This window comes from Furipterus horrens, unplaced genomic scaffold (assembly GCF_987537825.1).
Source record: "Furipterus horrens unplaced genomic scaffold, mFurHor1.1.pri manual_scaffold_12, whole genome shotgun sequence".
Taxonomy (NCBI): domain Eukaryota; kingdom Metazoa; phylum Chordata; class Mammalia; order Chiroptera; family Furipteridae; genus Furipterus; species Furipterus horrens.
The window spans coordinates 22,326,568-22,349,106 of NW_028327182.1; the positions used below are offsets into that span (position 1 = coordinate 22,326,568).

General features: G+C 37.1%; 1 protein-coding gene across 2 annotated transcripts in view; it reads right to left on the minus strand.

Moving 5' to 3' along the window:
• Positions 1–22,539, minus strand: part of PIBF1 (progesterone immunomodulatory binding factor 1) — a 169,494-nt gene that overhangs the window by 111,299 nt on the left and 35,656 nt on the right. For both annotated transcript variants that reach the window (XM_090258571.1, XM_090258570.1), the window contains exons 7-9: positions 17,911–18,019; positions 17,504–17,685; positions 16,115–16,240 (exon numbers count right to left, since the gene is read on the minus strand). In XM_090258571.1, coding sequence (XP_090114697.1) covers positions 16,115–16,240; positions 17,504–17,685; positions 17,911–18,019 — 417 coding nt within the window. The remainder of the gene's footprint in view (positions 1–16,114; positions 16,241–17,503; positions 17,686–17,910; positions 18,020–22,539) is intronic.

Here is a 22,539-nt window from a genome sequence, read left to right on the forward strand (position 1 = left end):
GATTAATAAATGAGTTTTTGTGGAGCTGGACCCTCTGACCACCCTTAGGAGCACCTAGAACACGGCAAACCCAACCATGTATCGTATTGGCCTGGCTCGGTTAGTTCTGCAGCAGCAGCAGCAGCACAGGTACAAACATGGTCTATCTCCAAATGTCACATCACCTCTCTTCGTAAATTCCCCCACATTGGTTGAAGGTAGACTAAACAGTAACTTGTTTAATACCATAATACCATATTATATTATATATTATTATCCATACCATATTATCCATGAGACAACTGAGGTTTGGGGATATTAATAAATGTTTTATAAAATATGTTAAGTAAAAGATACAATATAGAGGTCTCAAGTATCAAAATGGAAATGGAGTTTGGGATATGAGCAAGAGAGCAGCAGAAGTGATAAGACCCTTTCAGATCTCACTTGTAGAGAAAGGGATGAGAATGGTCCACAGAAGGGCTGATAGATTAAGAGAAAGTAAAAGGGACAAAGTACATGAAATCCTGATGAGACAACAAACAGATTAAAGTGGAAGTAGTTGTACAAGATGGAAGACTAGAGATCGCTGTTGGCAAATGGTGATTAGGAGGTAGGTTAGTATTGTGCTTCCAGTGACAATGTTAGCTGTGACCATTGGAGTAGCTAAATGAAGTGAAGCTGAGACGAAGATCAATATTCATGTAGGCTTTGAGGAAGTATGAGGCCAGGTAAATCATCTGCTTACACTGCTGATGATAGCACTAAAACTGAAATTAAAATTGACAGAAAGATACATTTAGTGACAGTTAAGAGAATGTCCAAAAAGTAGAAGGTTACAAGAGTAATTAGGAGATGATAGAGCCAGATACGAGCCTTTAAAGATCAAATCTTGTTTTATTTTATTTTTTTAAAATTTTTATATGCTTTATTGTTTATGCTATTACAGTTGTCCCAATTTCTTTTCCCATTGTTCCCCTCCAACTAGTGACATCCCTCCCTCCAGTTGTCCCCCCTCCATTAGTCCATGTCCATTGGTTGTGCATATAGCTCTTCTCAACATCTTCCTGTCTACTCCACTCCCTCCTACTATGCTTCTTAATTCCTGTACCATCTCCCTCCTTTTCCCCCCTTCCCCCTCCCTGCTGACCTCCCCCCAATATGTTCCCCATACCTATAATTCTTTTCACACTCTCGTTGCCTACTTAGTCTGCTTTTGTTTCAATTTCCTAGCTTCTGTTGTTGGTTGTTGTGATACAGTTTTCATTTTAATGTTCATAGTTTTGATCCTCCTTCTCCTAAACAAGTCCCTTTAACATTTCATATAACAGTGGTTTGGATCTGATGAACTCCTTCAGTTTTACCTTGTCCTGGAAGCACTTTCTTTGCCCTTCTATTCTGAATGACAGTTTCGCTGGATGGAGTAATCGTGGTTGGAGGTTTTTGCTTTTCATTACTTTGAATATTTCTTGCCAGTCCCTTCTTGCCTGCAGTTTCTTTTGAGAAATCAGCTGAGAATCTTATTGGGACCCCTTTGTATATAATTCTCTTCTCTCTTGCTGCTTTTAAGATTTTCTCTTTATCCTTAGTTTTTGACATTTTCATTATAATGTGTCTTGGTGTGGTTCTTTCTCCCTGGGTCTGGTTTTTTTGGAACTCTCTGTGCTTCCTGGACCTGTAAGTCTATTTCCTTCCCCGAGTTAGGGAAGTTCTGCTTCATTATTTTTCACATAATTTTTCAATTTCTAGTTCTTCTTCTTCACCTTCTGGCAGCCCTATGATTCAGATGTTGACCCGCTTATAGCTGTCCGATAAGTTTCTGAGCCTCTCCTGATTCTCCTCACTTCTCGTTTCCTCTTTCTGCACTGGTTGACTGTTTGTTTCTTGCCTATGTTCTGATTTGTTGATTTGATCCCTGGTTTTCTTGCCCTCACCACTAGTTTCATATGTGTTTTTGTACATTTCAGCAGGACTAGCCTTCATTCCCTTCCCTGTCTTAAGATCTGCTGTTAAGTCTGTAAGCATTTTTATAACCAAAGCTCTGAACTGAGCCTCAGAAAGATTTCCTATCTGCTGCTTCATTAGATTAGATATTTGCTGTCTGGTCAGCTGCGTCACCGGGATCTCTATCATGATCTGTGCCTTCCTGACCATTTTGTGTTTACCTTTGCTTCCTAGGCAGGGCTGTCACACCTCCTATGCTATAGGGGGCAGAGCCCCATGCACTTGTCACTACTGGGTGACCTGTCTCACCATGCTGTGGTGTTTTCTGAGGGGGGTGGGGGTCCGAGATGAATTCCTGCCATTCACTGTCTGCTGAGAAACCAGGAGCCTCCTCCTCTGTCCCCACCCCCTCCGTGCCTCACAGTCCAAGGCAATGGAGGTCTGCCTCCCCGGCTTTGGAATCGCAAGCTGACAGGTCTGGTCTGCAGCTGGGGGTGCTCCCCAGGCGCTTCTCGCCTCGCCCTAAATACGGATGTCTGTGCTTACCGCTGTCCTGCTTCCGTCACTGCTGCTGCCAGGACAGCACAGCTTGACCTCTCCTCCACAGCTTCACCTGTCCTACCTGCCTGGATGAGCACCACTTCTTTATAACTTCATCCATTGGACTTCCATTTATTTTCTGGTACTTCTGGTTTTGTGGTAGTTGTATTCCTTCTTAGTTATGGAGGGAGACTGAGTGGGTCAGTCTTGGCCTCCATCTTGGCCAGAAGTGTCCTGAGCCTTATTTTGTCAGTTTGTGCTGTATGCTTCTTTGTAGTCTGTAAAGTAGTCCTTGTGGGTACTTGGAAAATTCTAAAAGTTCTAAGTTGCAGGTTCGATCTCCAGTCAGGGCACGTATTGGAGGCAAACAATTGATGTTTCTCTCTCCCCCTTACTCTCTCTGTCCGGATGAGCACCACTTCTTTATATCTTCATATGTTGGACTTCCATTTATTTTCTGGAACTTCTGGTTATCTCTGGTTTTGCGGTAGTTGTATTCCTTCTTAGTTGTGGAGGGAGATGGAGAGTGTCAGTCTAGGCCTCCATCTTGGCCGGAAGTCTACTTTTTTTTTTTAAGTAAAGTCAAAGTTTGGATTAAAAAATACCAACAGTAAACTTCTTTAAGAAAGTCAATTAAAAAAAAATATCCTCTTCTTAACAGTTATAACATAGAGTAGAGCATAAATGATTTTGTTCACTTAATCCTTACAAATCCTTTATGTCATTTTTTCCTAACCTATTTTGTAGCTGAATAAACTAAAGTTTAGAGAGCTTAAATACCTAGTCTAAGTCACACAGTGTAAGTGTTAAAGCCATAATTTCAGCCCAGCTATCTTTTACTGTAAAGTGAGTATTTTTTTTAATACATCATATTACCCTATCTCCCATAAAGAACTGAACTATTAGAATTTGGTCTTTATATTTTGTGGGGGATGGCAGTAGGGAGTCTTGAAAACACAGAGATTGACTAAATCTATATAATAACTACTGGGTAGAAATTCTTAGTAGTCATACGTGCTGTGCCAGTACTCAATTTCATCTTTTGCATAGTGTAAAACATGCAACAAATTTAAAATTTAAAACATGTCAAGCAACAGAGATTCATCAGTGAAATAGTTTTTGAGCCAGATATAAAATAATGTAAAAAGAATAAGATAACTCTTATTTAAAAGAAAATAAGTACATTTAAAGTAGATAACATAAAATGACATGCCATTTGCTGATATCATCCTGACTGTAATGACCTTCAAAAAAGTACTCTATTATTGAACTAACTGAAACATGAAAATTTACTTTTATAGATGGAATAAAATTCTCAAAGTATGAGACATTTATATATTTTTCATTCCTAGATGATCTACACATTTTAGTCAGTAAATCATCACATATTTGCAATTCTCGTTTCTCAAATATAGTCTCATTATTCTCTGTTATTTCAGTAGCAAAATTCCAAGCAGATCACATTTACAGTACTGATTAATCACGAAGGCTTAGTTGGTAGGTGGAGGAGCTTCAGTCCCTAGCTACATTGCCTTTCCTGTAATTATGGGCGTTAGAAATAAAAGCAAGTCCCAGGGAATGAAATAAAATCCAGACGAAACTAACAGTAGGGCTTATGAAAGGAGGTATAATTAGAGGGTAACTAGTGCATTCACCATGCCACAATCTATATTATCCAGCCAACTATAATTAGTGCTATATTTTAAGGCATAAACAAAATTCTATGGCCAAAAAAGGAGGAGGAGCTAATTATTTTTCATTGGAGGAAGAGAGGTGAATGTATTAAGGGAACACATGTAAGTTGGACCTAGAAAAACAGGGAAGTAAAGGCAATTCAAGAAGAAAAAACAGAAATGAATGGAAGAAAGTGCTCAAAGCTGAGGCTTCTACCAGAAAATCCTTTCATAAGTTTTTGCTAAGATTTCTGTGCAAACCCTTTCTCCTAATCAGGTACTGCACCTTCCATAACCCTGCCCACAACCTACATACTTCAATAAGAAGCAGCATAATTCCTTTTAACATAGAGAAATACTGCCTTTAATATTATCTACTGGCTTTTAATATTTCAAATTAAGTCTGAGAGAAATAAACTGATTTATTCTTTCACTGACAATAATAGTAATAGCAAACATAGAGCGCTTATGTGTGCTAGGAATGATTCCAGGTACTTTACATGCAATTCTTTTATTATTTATAACATACTACATGTTATGATAACATGTTATAATCTAACCTCCACAACAATCCCACAAAGTGCAGGCTGTATCATTACCATCATTTTATAAAGGGCAGGACGGAAACAGAGAATTTAAGTATTAGCTTACGGTCACACAGAAGTAAACTATGGAGCCCAAATGCGAATCCAGAGTTCTGGTTCTAGAGTCATGTTCTTCATCATACTAAGATTTCCTTTGTTGCACATAAGTTTTCTCCTTAGAAAATTCTGTCATTATGAAATTTACATTACATGATTATTTCATAGCACAAATAGATGTTAAAAATAAGCCTTGAGGCCCTGGCTGGGTAGGTCATTTGGTTAGAGCGTAATTCCAATATGCCAAGATTGTGGTGTCAATCCCCGGTTAGGGCACATATAGGAATCAACCAATGAATGCATAAATAAGTGGAACAACAAAAATTAATGTTAAGCCTTGGCTGCTGTGGCTCAGTGGATTGAGCGTCGGCCTGCGAACCAAGTGTTGCTGGTTCGATTCCCAGTCAGGGCGCATAAAATATTTTAAAAAATTAATGTGCTCTTTTTAAAAAATCAATTAATCAATATTTAAAAAATAAGCCTCGAAAAATTGTGAATATATTATACACTTGTTTTTATGGCCCTTGTTTCAAATTTAGACTGGTGTGAAAAACACCAGATGGATTGTATTCCGGCCACAGAGAAAAGCGTAACTGCCATGTAACTAATAAATTATACATTTAAAAAAAAATAATTTATTTGTTTATTTATTTATTTATTTATAGAGAGAGGGGAAAGGAGAAAGAGAGGGAGAGAAACATCACTGTGCGGTTGCCTCTCACTTGTGCCCCCAACTGGGGACCTGACGTGCAACCTAGTCATGTGTCCTGACTGGGAATTGAATCAGCAACACTTGGCTCACAGGCCGACGCTCAATCCACTGAGCCACAGCAGCCAGGGCTCAAATTATCCATTTCTAAATGTTAAATGCATTAGAAAATGTAACAAAATACAATTAAACAATAGCAAGAATTCAAATGTTTTTGAAAACACATAGATGAAAAACTGATAGATATTATCTGTAACGTGTACGAGCTACAGCAGAAGCTTGTACATGCACTTTGAAAAGTCCAAACGAAACATATATATTATATATAACCAAATGTAATTATAATCAATATATCAATATATAATCTATATATGTAATCAAATATATATGTATATATAATCAAGAATAATTATAATAACAGGAGAAAAATGTTGGGGCCAAAACTAAAACAAATGTTTTAAAATACAAACATTCTAATATTTCATCCTTAAAACCGCTTTTAGAAAGCTAACATTTGATTCCAAAACTGTTTTTCACGATTCCTTCATGCTGCTTCCTATGAACTCCCTCCACCATACACATACTTATCTCTTCCATCCATCCTGTATTTGTGTGTGGGAGGTGGACTGAAAGATGACTGATAAGTGAAATAAAATCTGATCGATCTTATGTAAAATGCAAAAGGAAACTGAGAACGCTAGTAATATAACTAGTGTCCAAATAATGTACTTTTCCATGAGGTGTTTTTTAGAGTAAAAAATGGTGCTCTTAATAATTATGGTAGAGAAAGAGGCATAAACCAGAACTTTCATGGACAAACAACTGGGAGATACAGTCACTTAAATTATAACATTCAGAGAAGAAACTTAAGAGTTATTAATTATTTCTCTAAAAAAGGATTTTAATACTGCAATAAAAATCTACATATTTCATATGTAATCTAGTATATTTATGCAGAGATGACCTCATACATCTAAGTTCATCCAAAAGTATCTCATAAGCAAAGCTTGAAAGCCTCAGTACAACATACAACAAAATACTTTTGTAGAGGGTGGAATGTATTTTCTCACTAGAGATAAATTTTACGGTGCCAATATGCCAAATCTAAATTTACACTTGAAAATAGTTACGAAAAATGTTAGAAGAATGAGAAAAACTTTAGGAACCACTGAAATTCTAACAGAAACAAATCAGTTTGGCAAAGCCAAGAGCATGACTTAGCTTGAATAAATATCACTAATGCCTCAGAATTTGAAAGTTACCAACAATAAATAGTGAAAAGCTATGGTTGTCAGAGAACTCAGCAGACAGAACCAAGCAACCCATTCTTCTCCTTCTGCCTCCATGTAAAATATTTTTGGTTAATAAAAGTGAAAATTTTTTTACAGTTGGAACAAAAAGGAATTGAAACAGGCTGTTTATATGACAAGCTTATTTATAGGAAAAACATCTTAATTAATCACTTCTACCTTCATATTTTTCTTCCTAGACAAATATAAAACTGCACATTTCCATATATGATACTTTTGTTTTTAAGATGGCATAAAATAGAAGGGTTACAAGTGGATTATCTGCTGTTATATAATCAATGACTGGTAATTTTTCCTTTAACTTAGGTGAAAAGTGAATGAGACATTTAAAAAAAGCAAAGTAAAAATTTTATTTCACACAATTTATAGGGAATGTTACACATTTTAAGAGCAGTAACTTTCTGAGGTTACTAATGACTGAATGTGCTATATTTTCCTATCCTTTCATTAAGTTGGTGCCCAAGCAGATTGTTTTTTTTCATTTTATAGATGTGAAAACTTGGGCCGAAAGTAGATAAATATCTAACCCGAATTGTGGTTTCAAAAAATTGTGAAAAACTGAAGCACCAAAATGCAAAACACTAATTTAAAACCCATTAATGTATTGAGGTCTAAAAAGCAGTTGGTAAACTAAAATGTAATATGTTAAAAATGAAGCCAGGTGAATCTGGTGGATGGTTAACTGAGTGACTAGTACACTTCAGTCACCATGCTTGGTCCTCATCAAATCCATCTCATTATAAATATTGTGTAGGTTTTCATCTAAACCAATAGTCACCTGATTTCTCCAAAGCAGGGCCAACTTATTCCTTCATTCAGTGAATATTTATTGAGCACTTACTATGTACCAGACGTTGGTGCATGAAATCCCACACTGAACAGATGAAAATCCCTACTCATGAGGAAATTACATTCTAGTAGGAAAGAAACCAAAAGTATGTTAGTAGGTCCTAAGTGCTCAGGAGAAAAACTAGGCAGAGGGGCTAGTGGGCAGCAAGCACGAAGGGGCTGGTGGGGATTTCAGAAAAGACATCAGAGAACAGGTGACATATGAAGACTTTGAGGAAGTAAGGAAACAGGGCTCTAGGGTATCCAGGAGTGAAGGGTTAAGCAGTGTGAACTATAAATGCAAAGGACCCGAGGTGAGAAATGTACCTAACAGTTACAGCAAATGACTACAATAGAGTAGTAAAGTGAGGATAGGGGAACTGGGAGCAGATCATGTAGTATCATAGTTCATAGTAATCACTTGCATTTTTACTGAGATGGAGAGACTTTATATTTGCGCAGAGAAGTGATTCAATTTGAACTACTGTTTAACAGGAACGGTGCTGAGGAGAGACTCGTGATGGCACAGAAGGACGCTGGGGGACCATGTAAGAGGCTCTGGAAATAATCAAGGTAACAGATAACGGTAGCTTGGATGAAGGTAGGTTTCTATGAGATGTTAAGAGATCTTACATTTTGAAGACACAACCAAAAAAACCCACTGATTAATAGAAGGCAGAATGAGAAAAAGAAGAGGTTCAAGATGATTTGAAGGTTTGGGCCTAGGTAGATAGAATAGAGTTGTCTTTAACTGAGCTGGGTGAGACTAAAGGCAGAGCAGGTTGGGCGGACACAAGTTTGCTTCTGGAAATATTAAATTTAAGATGCTTATTAGATAACCAAGTGGAAATAAGATAGAGGAGGCTACAAAAGATGCCAAGGAGATAAGCAGAGGGAGTGCATAGTGTCCAGACTTTCTAGAGTCGGTAGTAAAAGGGGAAAAGTGAAAAAGTGAAGTATCCTGGAAACCAGTTCAAGAATGTGTTTCCAGGAGTAGGGAGTGATCAACTGTATTAAATATTGCTGATAGGTCAAGTAAGATGAGAACCGAGACTCTGACCATTAGAATTCTGACAGCATGAAGGTCTCTGAGGGCTTTTAAGCACAGCTTTGTTGGAGTGATTACAGGGTGGGAATGGGGGCAAAAATTTGACACCAAATTTTTAAAAATGGGGGAGTGGTGGTAAAGAATGAGTATACCAAACTTTTTGCCAAAAGGAGAGCAAAGAAATGGGGCAGTGATGAGAGGGAAAAGTGGGGATAAAAACGGCTTTTCAAAGATGGGAGAAAATCTGTTTGTTCATGGCAGAAATGATCTGGCAGAAAGGAGAAAACTGCCAACACTGGAGACCAAGGGGAGGGCTGCCGGAGTTGGGTCCTTGAGCAGGAGAGAGGGCACGGGCTCTAGTTACAAGTGGAGAGTCTGGGCCTGAGAGGGGCAGGGTCAGAGAGGTAGGTCCTGTCAAAAAATACCATTTTGTAGAAAAATAAAGGCCTTCCTACTAATTTTCAAAATTACAAATACTTTTTATAAAGTTTGGTGATCCACACTACTCCGTCCTCAAATGTGAAGTGGGGTTTGTAAAATCTCGAGATTTTCTCCAGAATTCTAAATAAATTACCACCAAAGTTACAATTTTGATAAGAAATCTTTTGTCAGTTTTCATAGCCTTAACTAGCAAAATAGAATCTGCATTGCATTACAGAGTCAAATATATCTAGTTTAACCAATTAAAAAGTCTGTACTCATAGACAAATCACTTTCAGTTTCCTCATTTGTAAAAATACTCATACCTACAACCATTTAATTATTTCTACAATGTATGTTTAGTATAACACTTGATGCATAATAGGTACTTATTGAGTAATAGTAGTTATTGCTAGTATGCTATCTAAATATAAAAATCTAAATAAATAACATAAAGGTATTCATTTAGAGAATGATTATTAGGACAATGCTTCCCAAGATTTATTTTATGAAAATAAAATGATAATATTTGTAAGAGTACAGTGGGGAAAACAGAGAAGACTGTGGTACTCTGAGAGCTGAGGGGAGTCATATCTGGGGCATAGGAGAAAAAAATTTCTAGAAATAACCTGTGTAATTTTAGACAAGTACTTTTGGGCTTGGTCAGAGCTGCCATATCTGTAAAAGATCAGAAACTGTTATCTTCCTTTCTAAATCTTGTCTGCAGCCTTGAGTTAATGGCCATGTCTGATCATCCATGTCTCTGAATCGAGTAAAGTAGAAAGGTTGGAATCATTCCTGATGTACACTTTCTGTCAATCACCAGCTCTTGCCAGTTCTACTACCTGAATATATTCAAAGTCAGCTCTTATCCTTTCCATTTCTCATCTTCACTTAAACTATCCAATTGTCTTCCAACCAGTCTCCTTGCCTCCATTCCTTTTCAACTATAATCCACCCCACATTGCAACCAAAATTTTAAAAAGTATATATATCATGTCACTCTTATACTGTAAAACCACCCAAAATTCCCCACTGACAACAGAGCCTTTTAAAATGTGATGCTTTCCTACTTTACCAGCCCTTCCCCCAAGAAGTATATAATACAGGTAAATCCAAGTTCTTACATAACTTGAAGTCACTTTGCTTCATATCTGAAACACTCTATAAACCAGCGGTTCTCAACCTGTGGGTTGCGACCCTTTTGGGGGTTGAACGGCCCTCTCACAGGGGGTCACCTAAGACCACCAGAAAACACATATATAATTACAGATTGTTTTTGTGATTAATCACTATGCTTTAATTATGGTCAATTTGTAACAATGAAAATACATCCTGCATATCAGATATTTACATTACGATTCATAACAGTAGCAAAATTACAGTTATGAAGTAGCAATGAAAATAATTTTATGGTTGGGGGTCACCACAACATGAGGAATTGTGTTAAAGGGTCACAGCATTAGGAAGGTTGAGAGCCACTGTTATAAACCTTTAAATACTTAAATATTATTAATTAAACAGTGAACACATGAGGTAATCACCTATAGACATAAAAAATATAGTTAACAATAATAGATAGCTAACAAAATTTCATTTACATTTATTTGAGAAGTTAAGATATAGAAAGAGTTATACTTTCAGAATAATCTAACTGAAAAAACCAAGTAGAATATTCTTGTTTTCCCATTACAAAAAAACCTTTTAAATGTACCCAGGTATCTGGTATGATATGAATAAAAGAAGTTGCTTAAGCACCAAGGAGGACATAGACCGTTTAAATGATGAGTGGAGCCTCAGTACACTTGCGTTCCAATTCGCCTATTATAACACATGCACAACTAACCTTTGAAGGTAAACTCAGATTGATGATCCAAAGGTGTTTAGTATTACTTCAAGATTCCATACAAATTTTAAGCTTAAGTCATCAAAGTTTCTTCTTGAGTACTTTTAGAAGATGATAACTTGTGATCAAGATGGTTTTTATTGAAATGGTGGGAAAATAAAAATCACTACAGCAAAACCAGTTACACTTAAATGCCTATTTTCAATTTCCTTTTCCCTAATGCCTCTCCCCTTTACAAACACTTGTAAAGCAATTTGAACTTCCATATTCTGTGCACTACCAAGAGCATAATGAATCCTTCGAACAAATTCCTCTTACCCCTTTTACAGTATCACTATGACAACAGTTCTTCCTGTTTACAACAATGAGATTCCTTAGGTAAAGGTAGTTTTACTTTCAGAGTAGTTTTATTTTCAGTAAAATTTAATAATCAGCTGGATTTACCTCTCCTTACTTTATTATCTCACGGTATTAATTAGGAACAAAGAGTTAGCTACTTTATGCAGAAATTTAGATTAAAAATGGCGTGCAGACCTTCTATGTCTATATTGAGTCATTTAAAAAATGATTTAAACGCTATGGAGATCAATACTTAAGAATAATTATAAATTTTGTAATAGTGCCTTTAATGATAATAAACTGTTCCATAATGCTATTACTTGACCTTTATATAACACTCATTTTACTAAAATCTTCAGCACAATGCTAAAAGAATTTTTATGTATTGCACATAGGCAAAAGGTATCACAACATCTAGCATTTATATATAGTTCTAATTTGAAATGTACTTTTCACATATTTTATCTCATTTAGACCTTATAGGTCACCCTGTGGAAGTATTATTACCTCATTTTATATAGGAGGGAATTAAACTTCAGGGATATTAAGTGATATATTCACTCAGCTAATAAGTGGTAATGCCAGAATTTAAGTTTAGTCTCTTACTCCAAACCTCTTTTGTAATATACTCCCCACTCAAAAACAATTCTTTTCCTCCAAATGTGTCAGAGGGTCTGTACATTCTAATTATACAATACCTACTAAGCAAAAAGTTATTTATATAATAAATCTCACCACCAGAGTGAGTTTGACTCATTATTTCCCACAGCTCAAAATTAGCATTTTAAAGCAACTATAAAGTACAGAAAAAGACAAGAAATCCAATTCACAGATTGAGCCAAAGCATACATACATGTTATATTCTCAATGACAGCAGTCCTTCCTATCCAGTTTCAGTTACCCACAGTCAATCACGATTTGAGAATACTAAATGAAAAATTCCCGAAATAAACAGTTCTTAACCTAAAATGCATGCCACTCTAATCAGGAGCGAGATGAAATCTCATGCTGTCCTACCCCATCTGGCCAGGGCCATAAATCATCCCTTGCCCAATGTGTCCACGTTGTATACGCGCTCTGCCCACTAGTCACTTAGTAGGCTTCCTGGCTCTCAGATCCACTGTTACAGTGTAACAGTGCTTGTGTTAAAGTAACCCTTGTTTTACTTAATAGTGGTGCCAAAGCACAAGAGAGTGATGATGGCAATTTGAATATGCAAAAGAAAAGCTGTAAAGTGCTTCCTGTAAGTAAAAAGAGTAGTATGTTATAGGGAAAAAACCCTGTATGGTATGTATAGGGTTTAGTACTAGCTGTGGTTTCAGACCCTGGGGGTCATGGAACATATTCCCTGTGGATAAGGGGGGCTACTGTATAGTATGGCTGACACAGCCAAATGTCTACGTTCTTTCTTTGCTTATCTTCGTCTTTTCTTAAGTGTTTATCTGCTCCACTTTCTCCCTCTTTCCTCTCAACCCCTTAACTCCACAAGTATGACTGACTGAGGAAGCAGAAAACATGACTGGATGGCATGAGATTCATCTTTCTTTTCCACATTTAAAGAGAAAATAAAAGGCTTTCTCTTAATATCTCCCATATAGAAAGAAAACCAAAGGCAAAACACATTTCTTTAATCTTATCATTCAATGTTCTTCTAAAATGTTTATCAGGGGAGAAGTAAGATTAACTACAAATATGCCAAGTGTAAGTATTTCATGCATTTAATTCATACTGTAATAGCACATATTGATAAAACACAATGGACACAATTAAACAGCCAAGTCCAAAGCAAGTAATTAGTCCAGAAATAAATATATCTAAATGCATAAACTGGTGTTTTCTTTTTTTTCAAGATTTTCTTTCTTTCTGGACAGAAAGGAAGGAAGGGAGAAAGGCAGAGAAACATTGATGTGCGAGAGAAACAGTTGGTTGCCACTCACACGCCCCCAATGAGGGACCTGGCCCACAACCCAGGCATGTGCCCTGACTGGGAATCGAACCAGCGACCTTTCAGTTTGCAGAGCTGGCACTCAATCCACTGAGCCCCATCAGCCAGAGCTAAATCTTATGTTTTATAAACAAGAAATACTAATATCCTTCCCTTAATTATTTTTAAGTTGTAGGATTTCAAAAGAAATAATTTACAATTTGTTTCAACCTTGTAAAAGATGAGGGGACATATATCCTAACTACAGTTCAATCCTGCCAGAATGAGGAAATGGATTTAAAAAGATTCAGCCACATAAAAGACAGGGTTGGATTATCGTGACATTAATAAAATGATAAAGGTGAGCTTATACAACTAGCTGGCTAGAAGTCCCGGAGCAATGCAAAGCCGTTTGCCCCAGGTTGCATTCTAGCACTACCTGTGGCCACTGTCCACGGCAGCTTCAAAGTCCATGGGGTCGTTCTGGTTCCTGTGGCCGACTGGGGCTTCCAGAACAGCACCCCCAATCCCAGTAATCTCCTGATTAGGGGGTATCCATTTCGAGGCAGATATGAAGTCAGAACAGTGGGAAAATGGAAATCTTTGTTTCCCAGGTTCCAGAAATGGTTTTGTCAGCTGTTTTACAACTACTACACACTATCTTAGAGAACAGGGGCTCATTTATCTAAACTTGTGTTACCATGGGATGCATTTTGAAGGGTTTTTTAAAAACAACAATAAAAATAAAAACTAAGCAATCAAATTCTCAAAATAATTACATATCAAAGTTTATATGGCTATATGGATTGTTTGGAAATAATCATACATGTTATCATAGAAATAATTCCATAAATTTTGAAGTTATTAAGTTAGTCAATAAAAGCCTACAAAATCCATAACAGAATTGAGCCACAGGACTAAAAGTCTGTATCTGTGAAGTAGATATAACATCACCTGGGCCATAGGTCTGTCTCATGTGCAGACCTTTCTCCTGGAATTTAGAACCATATATAGTCAACTTTTCTATTTGCCTACCTCACACACTTCAAATGAAACTAAACTAAATGTATCACGTTTACGGAATAAAACCTTGCTTTTTTCTGATGTTTTAACACTGCATCGCCATCCATGCAGTTGCCCAATGAAGAAATCTGGTGATGATAAATAGTAACTAGACTATCGGGGGAGGACAACTTTGTAGTGCATACGGATATCAAATTACAGTGCTGTACACCTGAAACTTACATACATATAAAAGTGAGAGAGAGACAGACAGAGAGAGAGAGAGAGAAAGGGAGAGAAAGAAAGAAATCTGGTGACATCCTTAACTTATCGCTCTCCAATCGGATCTCGTCACTGGATCTCGTTGGTTCCACCTACTGAACATTTTTCCAATCTGTCCCATTTCTCCCTCCCTACTGCTACTAATCCAGTTCTATCATTACTTCTCATCTTGATAAGAGGCCTCTCTATAGCCTTATGCTCCTCCAATCTATTCTCCACATTGATGAGTGGTCTCATAATATAAAATCAGATCAGATCACGCATACTGTATTCTTAACATTTCTCAGTAGTTCCCCACTGGTCTTAGACAATAGTCCAAATGCATGATTTGGACACATTTTCCTCTTCTGTTTCATCTTACAACTCCCGGCTCCTCATTCTGCACTCTAGACCTACTGAATTATATTGTTTACTCAAAAAGCTTCATTTAAAAGTTAAAAAAAAATTCTATTGTATCTTTTCCCATGACCATCTATTCCCCTTATACACCTCCATCCCCCAGTCACCACACTGTTATTCATGTCCATGAGTCCTTGTCTCCAAGGTTTTCATTCATGCTCTACATTCATTCCTCCCATTTCCTTCCCTACAGAGTCTTACTCTAGTCATCATGGAGGTGTTAGCTTGGATACTTCTCCCTCCACAAAGTCTTCCCTGATTCCCCCAAGGCTGGGTTAGATACACTTGGGTGTATGTGGTCTCATCTTGAATATCCTGCCGTTTTCTCCATGACCTTCATACTTACTTTTTCTTTGCCTTCATCCTGCATTAGCCTACCAGCTTTGTGAAGGCAGAGGCCACCGCAGTATCTATGGCAACTAGTATGTATCTGGCACATGGTGGGTCTTAATAAATATTTGCTAAATAAGTAAATTTATTGTCGTGAAAGTTTGAATGTAAACTTTTCTAACATTAACCTTAGTCTGATTTAAAGTATTGATTGTTGGCAAAGATCAAAATATCATATACTTAAATCATGCTGATAAACAAGTATAAAAGTTAAGTCAATTTCAAAATAATTTTCCCACTAAAATATAAGCTTTCAAAAGCCATATGAACTATAATGATAGTTTATAAAAGTAAATTCCATTGAAATAAGCAGCATTTATTTCCCCCTAATACTGCCCATCACTAAGGAACCTACAATATATTGATCTGAAAGTAATTGCATGAATAAAAATAATCCTTTTTCAAGATTATTTTACACGATGTCGTTCAGGACCAGCAGCTAAATGAGGCATATGCAGAATTCCTATTATTATTATTCATGTCTATTATTTAGGCATGGTTACAGGAAGAATTACTGGCATCTGTTCGTACTCTCTAATTTCCTTTTGTCTCCGTCCTCAATCTGAACTGAGGTAAAGGTTTAGAAGACAAATTACCCGGTTAATAAAGGGATAATGAGGATACCAGAGTAAAGAGGACTAAGGTCTGAAAACCATGTTCTAAGCTAGTTATCAAACACCTGAGAAGTTTAATGTTCCATTATATTTATACTCTATTTATGACTAATTTTCTTTAATGTATTAAAAAAGATATTATATCACAGAAATAAAACTTAATTTCAATAAAACTATACGCTTCAAATAAAATATACCACAAACTTATCCTTTTTTTTTTTTTTACCTGTTTTCCCGTTCATACATTTCCCTAGAGGCACTTCTAAGTTGATCAATTTCTTGATTAGTTTTCAATTTGATTTGTTCCAATTCATCACGCAGTTTATTTTCATATTCTGTTTTATAATGGTCTCTGCAAGGAATCAAAAGAAAGATCCACGAATTTATTTTTGTAAAAGAAACAGGTATTTACCCTTCATTTAAGATTTTAATATGTCAGATATGGTCTAAATACAATGCTGCTTGAAAACATAGCTATTACATATAAAGTTTTGCAATTCATAAAAATATTTTTCCAACTAGTTCTATCTAAGGTTTCTTTTAAACATTCTGTCCTTAAGACTTTATTGCTACATGAAATGTTAGTTAACCCATTTTGAATAATTATTCATCTTCAAAAATATTTTACTAATAGTTTTAAATGTATATTGCTGAAGATTTGAAAACTGATGCATATAAAATGTCCTTCATTTAAAAATATATACTGGTATGGTGCAGGCTGACAGACAAGATAATACAGGGTGGAGCATGAGTAGGTTTAGAGTTGGGAGTACGTGAAACACAGAATTTATTCTTGTATTATTATTTATTAATTATTGTATCATTTTCCATATAAACAACTATAAACCTACTTTTGCTCAACCCTGTATTAAAAACTATAAACACAAAATGACTCTTAACTGACTTCAGAAAAATTTTCCTTCAGAGCACATCACCTCTAGCCACAGTGACCTCCTAGTAAAGTCACAAAGCATTACTCAGGGCATTAGAAGGGCACAGACAGATGAGAAACACCACAGGCTAGGGAAAAAGTTATGAATGTGTGAGTTTTTAAAGGACAGAATTTGTTTTAGTTTTGATGTACTGCTGAAAACAAGTAAATCAAACATTATAAGAGCTAGTAGTAGAAAGGTACTGTAAGAGCTATACATCTAGTTGAAGAGAGAAGAGAGCATTGAAACAGGAGTCTGAGTCCAGAGCCTGTTTCTGTAAACAGTACACAATGCTACCTCCTCCTTCTCCTTTTTGTTTTGCACAGTTAGGAAGAGGTCAGCTTCGTCAGGCTCCGCGTGATTAGATTTTCTTCGAAAAGTCACCTCTATAGAGATAGTTATATACTTTCCTTCAAAGATACTTATATAGAGATCTTAGAAATAAAATAAAGTTACAGTATACCATACCTAAAAGAAAGAAGCCTTTATTAGAAAAGCCAAAAAGCTTTAAAAAAAATCAATTAAAAGGAGAACATTTTATAAGAAAACAAAATGAACTATTATGTTAAGATCATCCTGTAGACCTTAACAAAAATCACTAGTCTTCCCCAAAGGCAAGAGATCCCTCAAAGAAGCCGGTGTTAATTTATATCTCTTTATATGGAAAATAATGCAAATCTTGCCTGGATGCTACATATTTTTCATACATCTCTTCTCTGGCCTTTTTGGTTTCTTCCAGTTGAGTCTGAAGTCTTTCAAGGCGGTCCTCTTCATGGGCACAGCGAACACTTAGCTCCATGTTTTGGCGATTGAGATACTCTTTATCCTTCTGCAGCAAAGTAACAGTCTGCTGCAAGGCTGCTACCTACATACACACAGAGACAGAATTCAGAGCAATGTCTTTTCTCTCATTTGTGCTTTCGCTCACCACATAAAAAGGGCTAATTCTTACCCTGCAATTTGAGCTACTAAAGACCCTTTTTTTCTGGCAACTACATCAAAAAGAAATTATCCCCCCCCCTACATACAACAATTCTGCCCTATGTTCACATTACAGTACAATAAAATACAAATGACTCTATAAGTTTACCTCTTTTGATAAGTCACTTCTTTCTTTAGCTTGAATTGTATGAGAGGCTTCAAGTACTTCATGTTTTCTCCTTAATTCAATTACCTCCAGTTCAAGTGTATCACGTTCACTAAAAAATTCAAATACATTCATGTTTATTTTTTACTAAAATAAAATTTAAATACACATAAATATTTTACATCCCTTTTTACAATGACTATTTAAAAAGTGTTGACTATGTTCCAGGAAACTGAACAGAGATACTGGCAGTGGGGCTTCAGGGTCATTTGATAAAAGAGAACCTGTCTTTCAAATTTAGAAGGACTCTCTGTTTAAGACCTTGTTCAGATGCATACATATGAATGCATTATCTTTAAAAAAAAAGAAGTATGTAGGATTCCCGTCAAGGTGGTGGCAAAGGTAAACATGGTTCGCCTCCTTGCACAACCATATCAAAATTACAACTATAATATAGACCAACCATCACTCAGAACTGTCTTAAACTGAGATGAATGGAAGCCTGACAACTACGGAATTAAAGAAACCACATCCATCCAGACTGGCAGGAGGGGTGAAGATGCAGAACAGGCTGCTCCTGCATCCATGTGTGGTGGATGAAAATTCAGGAAGATATCTCAGGAGTGAGGAGTCGTAGCCCCACACCAGGCCCTCCAGCCCAGCGTTCCAGTGCCAAGAAGATAAGTCCCCACAACTTCTGGCTGCAAAAACCACTGGGGATTGAGCCAGTGGGAGAAACTTCTAGAGTCCCAAGCAGTTCTCCTTAATGAACCCACACATGGGCCCACTCAGAGTCACTCCCTCTGAGCTCCAGCACCAGGGGAGCAGCTTAAAAGGAACCAGTGGCATAGAGGGAGGAACTGAAGTGTCTGGTGTCAAGGCTGAAGCTGGGGAGCAGCTTCCTTCCAGAAGAAAGCAGGCAGAAGCCATTGTCCCTTTTCTGAACCTCCCCCCACAGAGCCACAAAGCCAGCAGGCAGGTGTCATAACTGAGACTCCATCAACCTGGCTATCACTGTTTGCCTCGCCCTGGAGATCCCCAGAGACTGTCCCAATACAACCTCAGGCCCATACAAACTGTTAACTATGACTTTTTCACATGAATGGCTCATTTTGGCTCATGCCTCACAATTTCTTAAATCCTATCAAACAAGCAACAGCCAGCCTCAGTAAGCCCCCCTTGCTAAGTGGCCCCAGGCTCAGCACTAGCAGCACCAAGCTTAGATTCACAGCTTGGCTTTGCCTGGGAACCTTCAAGCCCAGCACAAGTAGCAGCCATGTCAGACTGCTTTATAACTCATACAGGGTGACCCCAGGCAGAACACAAATGGAGGCTGACCTTGACCTGCACCATCTGGGAAACCCCAGAGCCTGTGCACCCAGTGGATAGCTACAGACCATGTTGGAGCAACACCACCCTGCCCCTGTACAGATGATCCTCCAAGGAAGGTAGAGATTGGTATTCAGTAGTCACAGCCAGTCCTTGCAGCTGACTGGCTTAGGTAAATCCCTCCCCATCACCTGCCAACAGGAATCAAGGCTCAACTAAACACAAAGGTGTCCTCAGCTCACACACAAAGGGCACCTTGAGTACCCAGCTTGGGTGATAGGGGAGGCTGTGCCACTGGACCCTACAGGACACCTACTATATTAGGCCATGATACCAAGACAGGGAGTCATAGCAGCTCTACTAATAAATAGAAATAAACACAGGGTGGCTGCCAAAATGGGGAGACAAAGAAACATGGCCCAAATATAAGAACAGATCAAAACTCTAGAAAAAGAACTAAGCAAAATGGAGCTAAGCAATCTATCAGATGTAGGGTTCAAAACATTAGTTATAAGGGTGCTCAAGGAACTTAATGAGGACCTCAATAGCATAAAAAAGATCTAGTCAGATATGAAGGATACACTAAATTGAAATAAAGAACAATTTATAGGGAAGCAACAATAGAGTGGATGAAGCCAAAAATCAAATAAATGATTTGGAACATAAGGAAGCAAAAAACAATCAGTGAGAACAAGAAGGAAAATGAATCCAAAAACATGAGGATAGTGTGAGCAGCTTCTGGGACAACTTCAAGAATTCAAAAATTTGCATCATAGGAGTGCCAGAAGAAGAAGAGAAACAGCAAGAAATTGGAAATCTATTTGAAAAAATAATGATAGCAAACTTCCCTAATTTGGTGAAGGAAACAGACATGTAAGTCCAGGAAGCACAGAGTCCCAAACAAGATGGATGCAAAGAGGCCCACTCCAAGACACATCATAATTAAAACACCAAAGTTTAAAGATAAAGAGAGAATCTTAAAAGTGGAAAGAGAAAAGCAGTTAGTTACCTATAGGGGAGTTCCCATGAGACTGTCAGCTGATTTCTCAAAAGAAACTTTGCAGGCCAGGAGGGATTGGCAATAAATATTCAAAGTCATGAAAAGCAGGCACCTACAGGCAAATGTACTCAGCAAAGCTATCATTTAGAATCCAATGGCAGATAAAAAGCTTCCCAGACAAGAAAACACTAAAGGAGTTCATCATGAAACTATTATTGTATGAAATGTTAAAGGGACTCATTTAAGAAAAAGAATATCAAAACTACGGATAAAGTGTCAATATATACATATCTATCAACAATTGAATCTAAAAAATAAACTAAGCAAACAAGAAGAACAGAGACAGAATCATGGATATGGAGAGTGTTTTGATGGCTGCCAGATGGGAGAGGGTGTAGGGGAGTGGGTGAAGAGGTGAGGGGATCAGAAAGTACAAATAGGCAGTTACAGAATAGCCAGTGGGTTGTAAAGCACAGCATAGGAAATGCAGTAGCCAGAGGATTATGTGCATGACCCGTGGACACGGACAACAATGGTGTGCGGATGGCCTGAGGGAGTGGGCAGTGCCTGCTGGAGGGGGAAATCAGGACAACTGTAACAGCATAATAAATAAAATATAATTAAAAAATATAAATATGTAAACTACACCTGTCAGTAAAGTAAGTAATAAACCTTTCTCAAGTACGTTCTGATATCTTTTCACTAATCACCTTCAATTTTACCTTGAAGCCAAAAATATTTAAGAATTAATACATAGTTCTAGCTTTCAGTTCAGGTCAAAAAGGCCTTAACTCACCCCTCAGACTGCAGGCTTCATGTGGCTCTCCAGAGATTCTAATTTCCATATTCAGACCAGCTCTTTCCCACAACAACCAAGAACTGAAACAAACCTATAATGGGTTTCTTAAAAAAATGAGCAGGGAAATAAATTTCTTCCTCTTATCTTATCCTCTGCAATCAGAATCAGTTTCTTTGTATTTTATTTAATCTACCCACCTGGTATTTCCATGGAGAGGGCTATTGAGAATTGTTCTACTTTTCACTAGATTTTCAACAACTCATTTAGAAAGGTTTTTTTCTTCCAGTTAACAAAATATTACGTTTACTGATAAAAGTGAGCAAAGCACAAGTTACAAAACAACCACCATGCGTAAACTCACTAAATAAAGATGCTGACTGGTATTACATTTCAGTACATACTGTTTGAGTATCTTGTGCTTTTCCATGCAAATGTTTTTATTGTCTCAAGGTAACAGTCATACTCCCTTTGTTATGTTTTTTATGTAAAATTATAAAATCATGATATAACAAAACACCCATGAACTCAATATCCACAGTTGATAACAGTTAACATTTGTCTATATTTGCATAGTTTTTTAGAAAAAGGTAGAATACTATGAGTAAACCTGAAGTTCCCTGTATTTCCCTCACTGTTCTTATATCATCCTCTGGATACAATGATGAATTTAGTTTTTATATATTTTTTTACATACTTTTACTCAATAATTGTTAACACTTTTGTCGTATTTACTTTGTATTATTTACTAAATATTACTTTGTCATATTTATTCTGTTGTTCATGTATGTGAATAAATACATATGGATACACACACATATACACATATGTGTATACAAACGTATATATAAACACATGCAAGTGCATCCCCACCCCAACTATTTAAGAGTGGTATGCAGACATTAGGTCCCTTTATCCCCATTCACTCTGAATTTCGTAAGATTAACAATATTCTCTTATATAATCAGACTATCATATCAAATTCAGGAGACTTAGCTCTAATACAATATCTAAACATATAATCTGGTTTTAAATTTTGTCAATTGTCCCCAAAATATCCTTTATGGCAATTTTTCCCTGGCCCAGGATCCAATGTATTACCATGTATTTCATTTGGATAGCATGTCCTTTAGTCTCCTTTATCTTTGAACCATTCCTTAGCCTTTCTTTGTCTTTCACAACAGTTGTCCCCCATGTTTTTGGCATGAGGGACCAGTTTTGTGCAAGACAATTTTTCAATAGTTCCTAACAGGCCATGGCCCAGGGGTTGGGGAACCCTGTTTTACAACATTGATTAGATTCGTGTTGAGCACCTTGGGCAGGAATACTATGTATGTCCCTGGCTGGTTTGGCTCAGTGGATTGAGCGTCGGCCTGCGAGCTAAGTGTCGCTGGTTCGATCTTCCAGTCAGGGCACATCAGAGAAGGAAAACTCTGACTCCAAAAAACCTCCGCTGCCTTGCGGCATACCTCTTCAGGGGAAAGGCTAAGGGAGTAAACCCCGACAG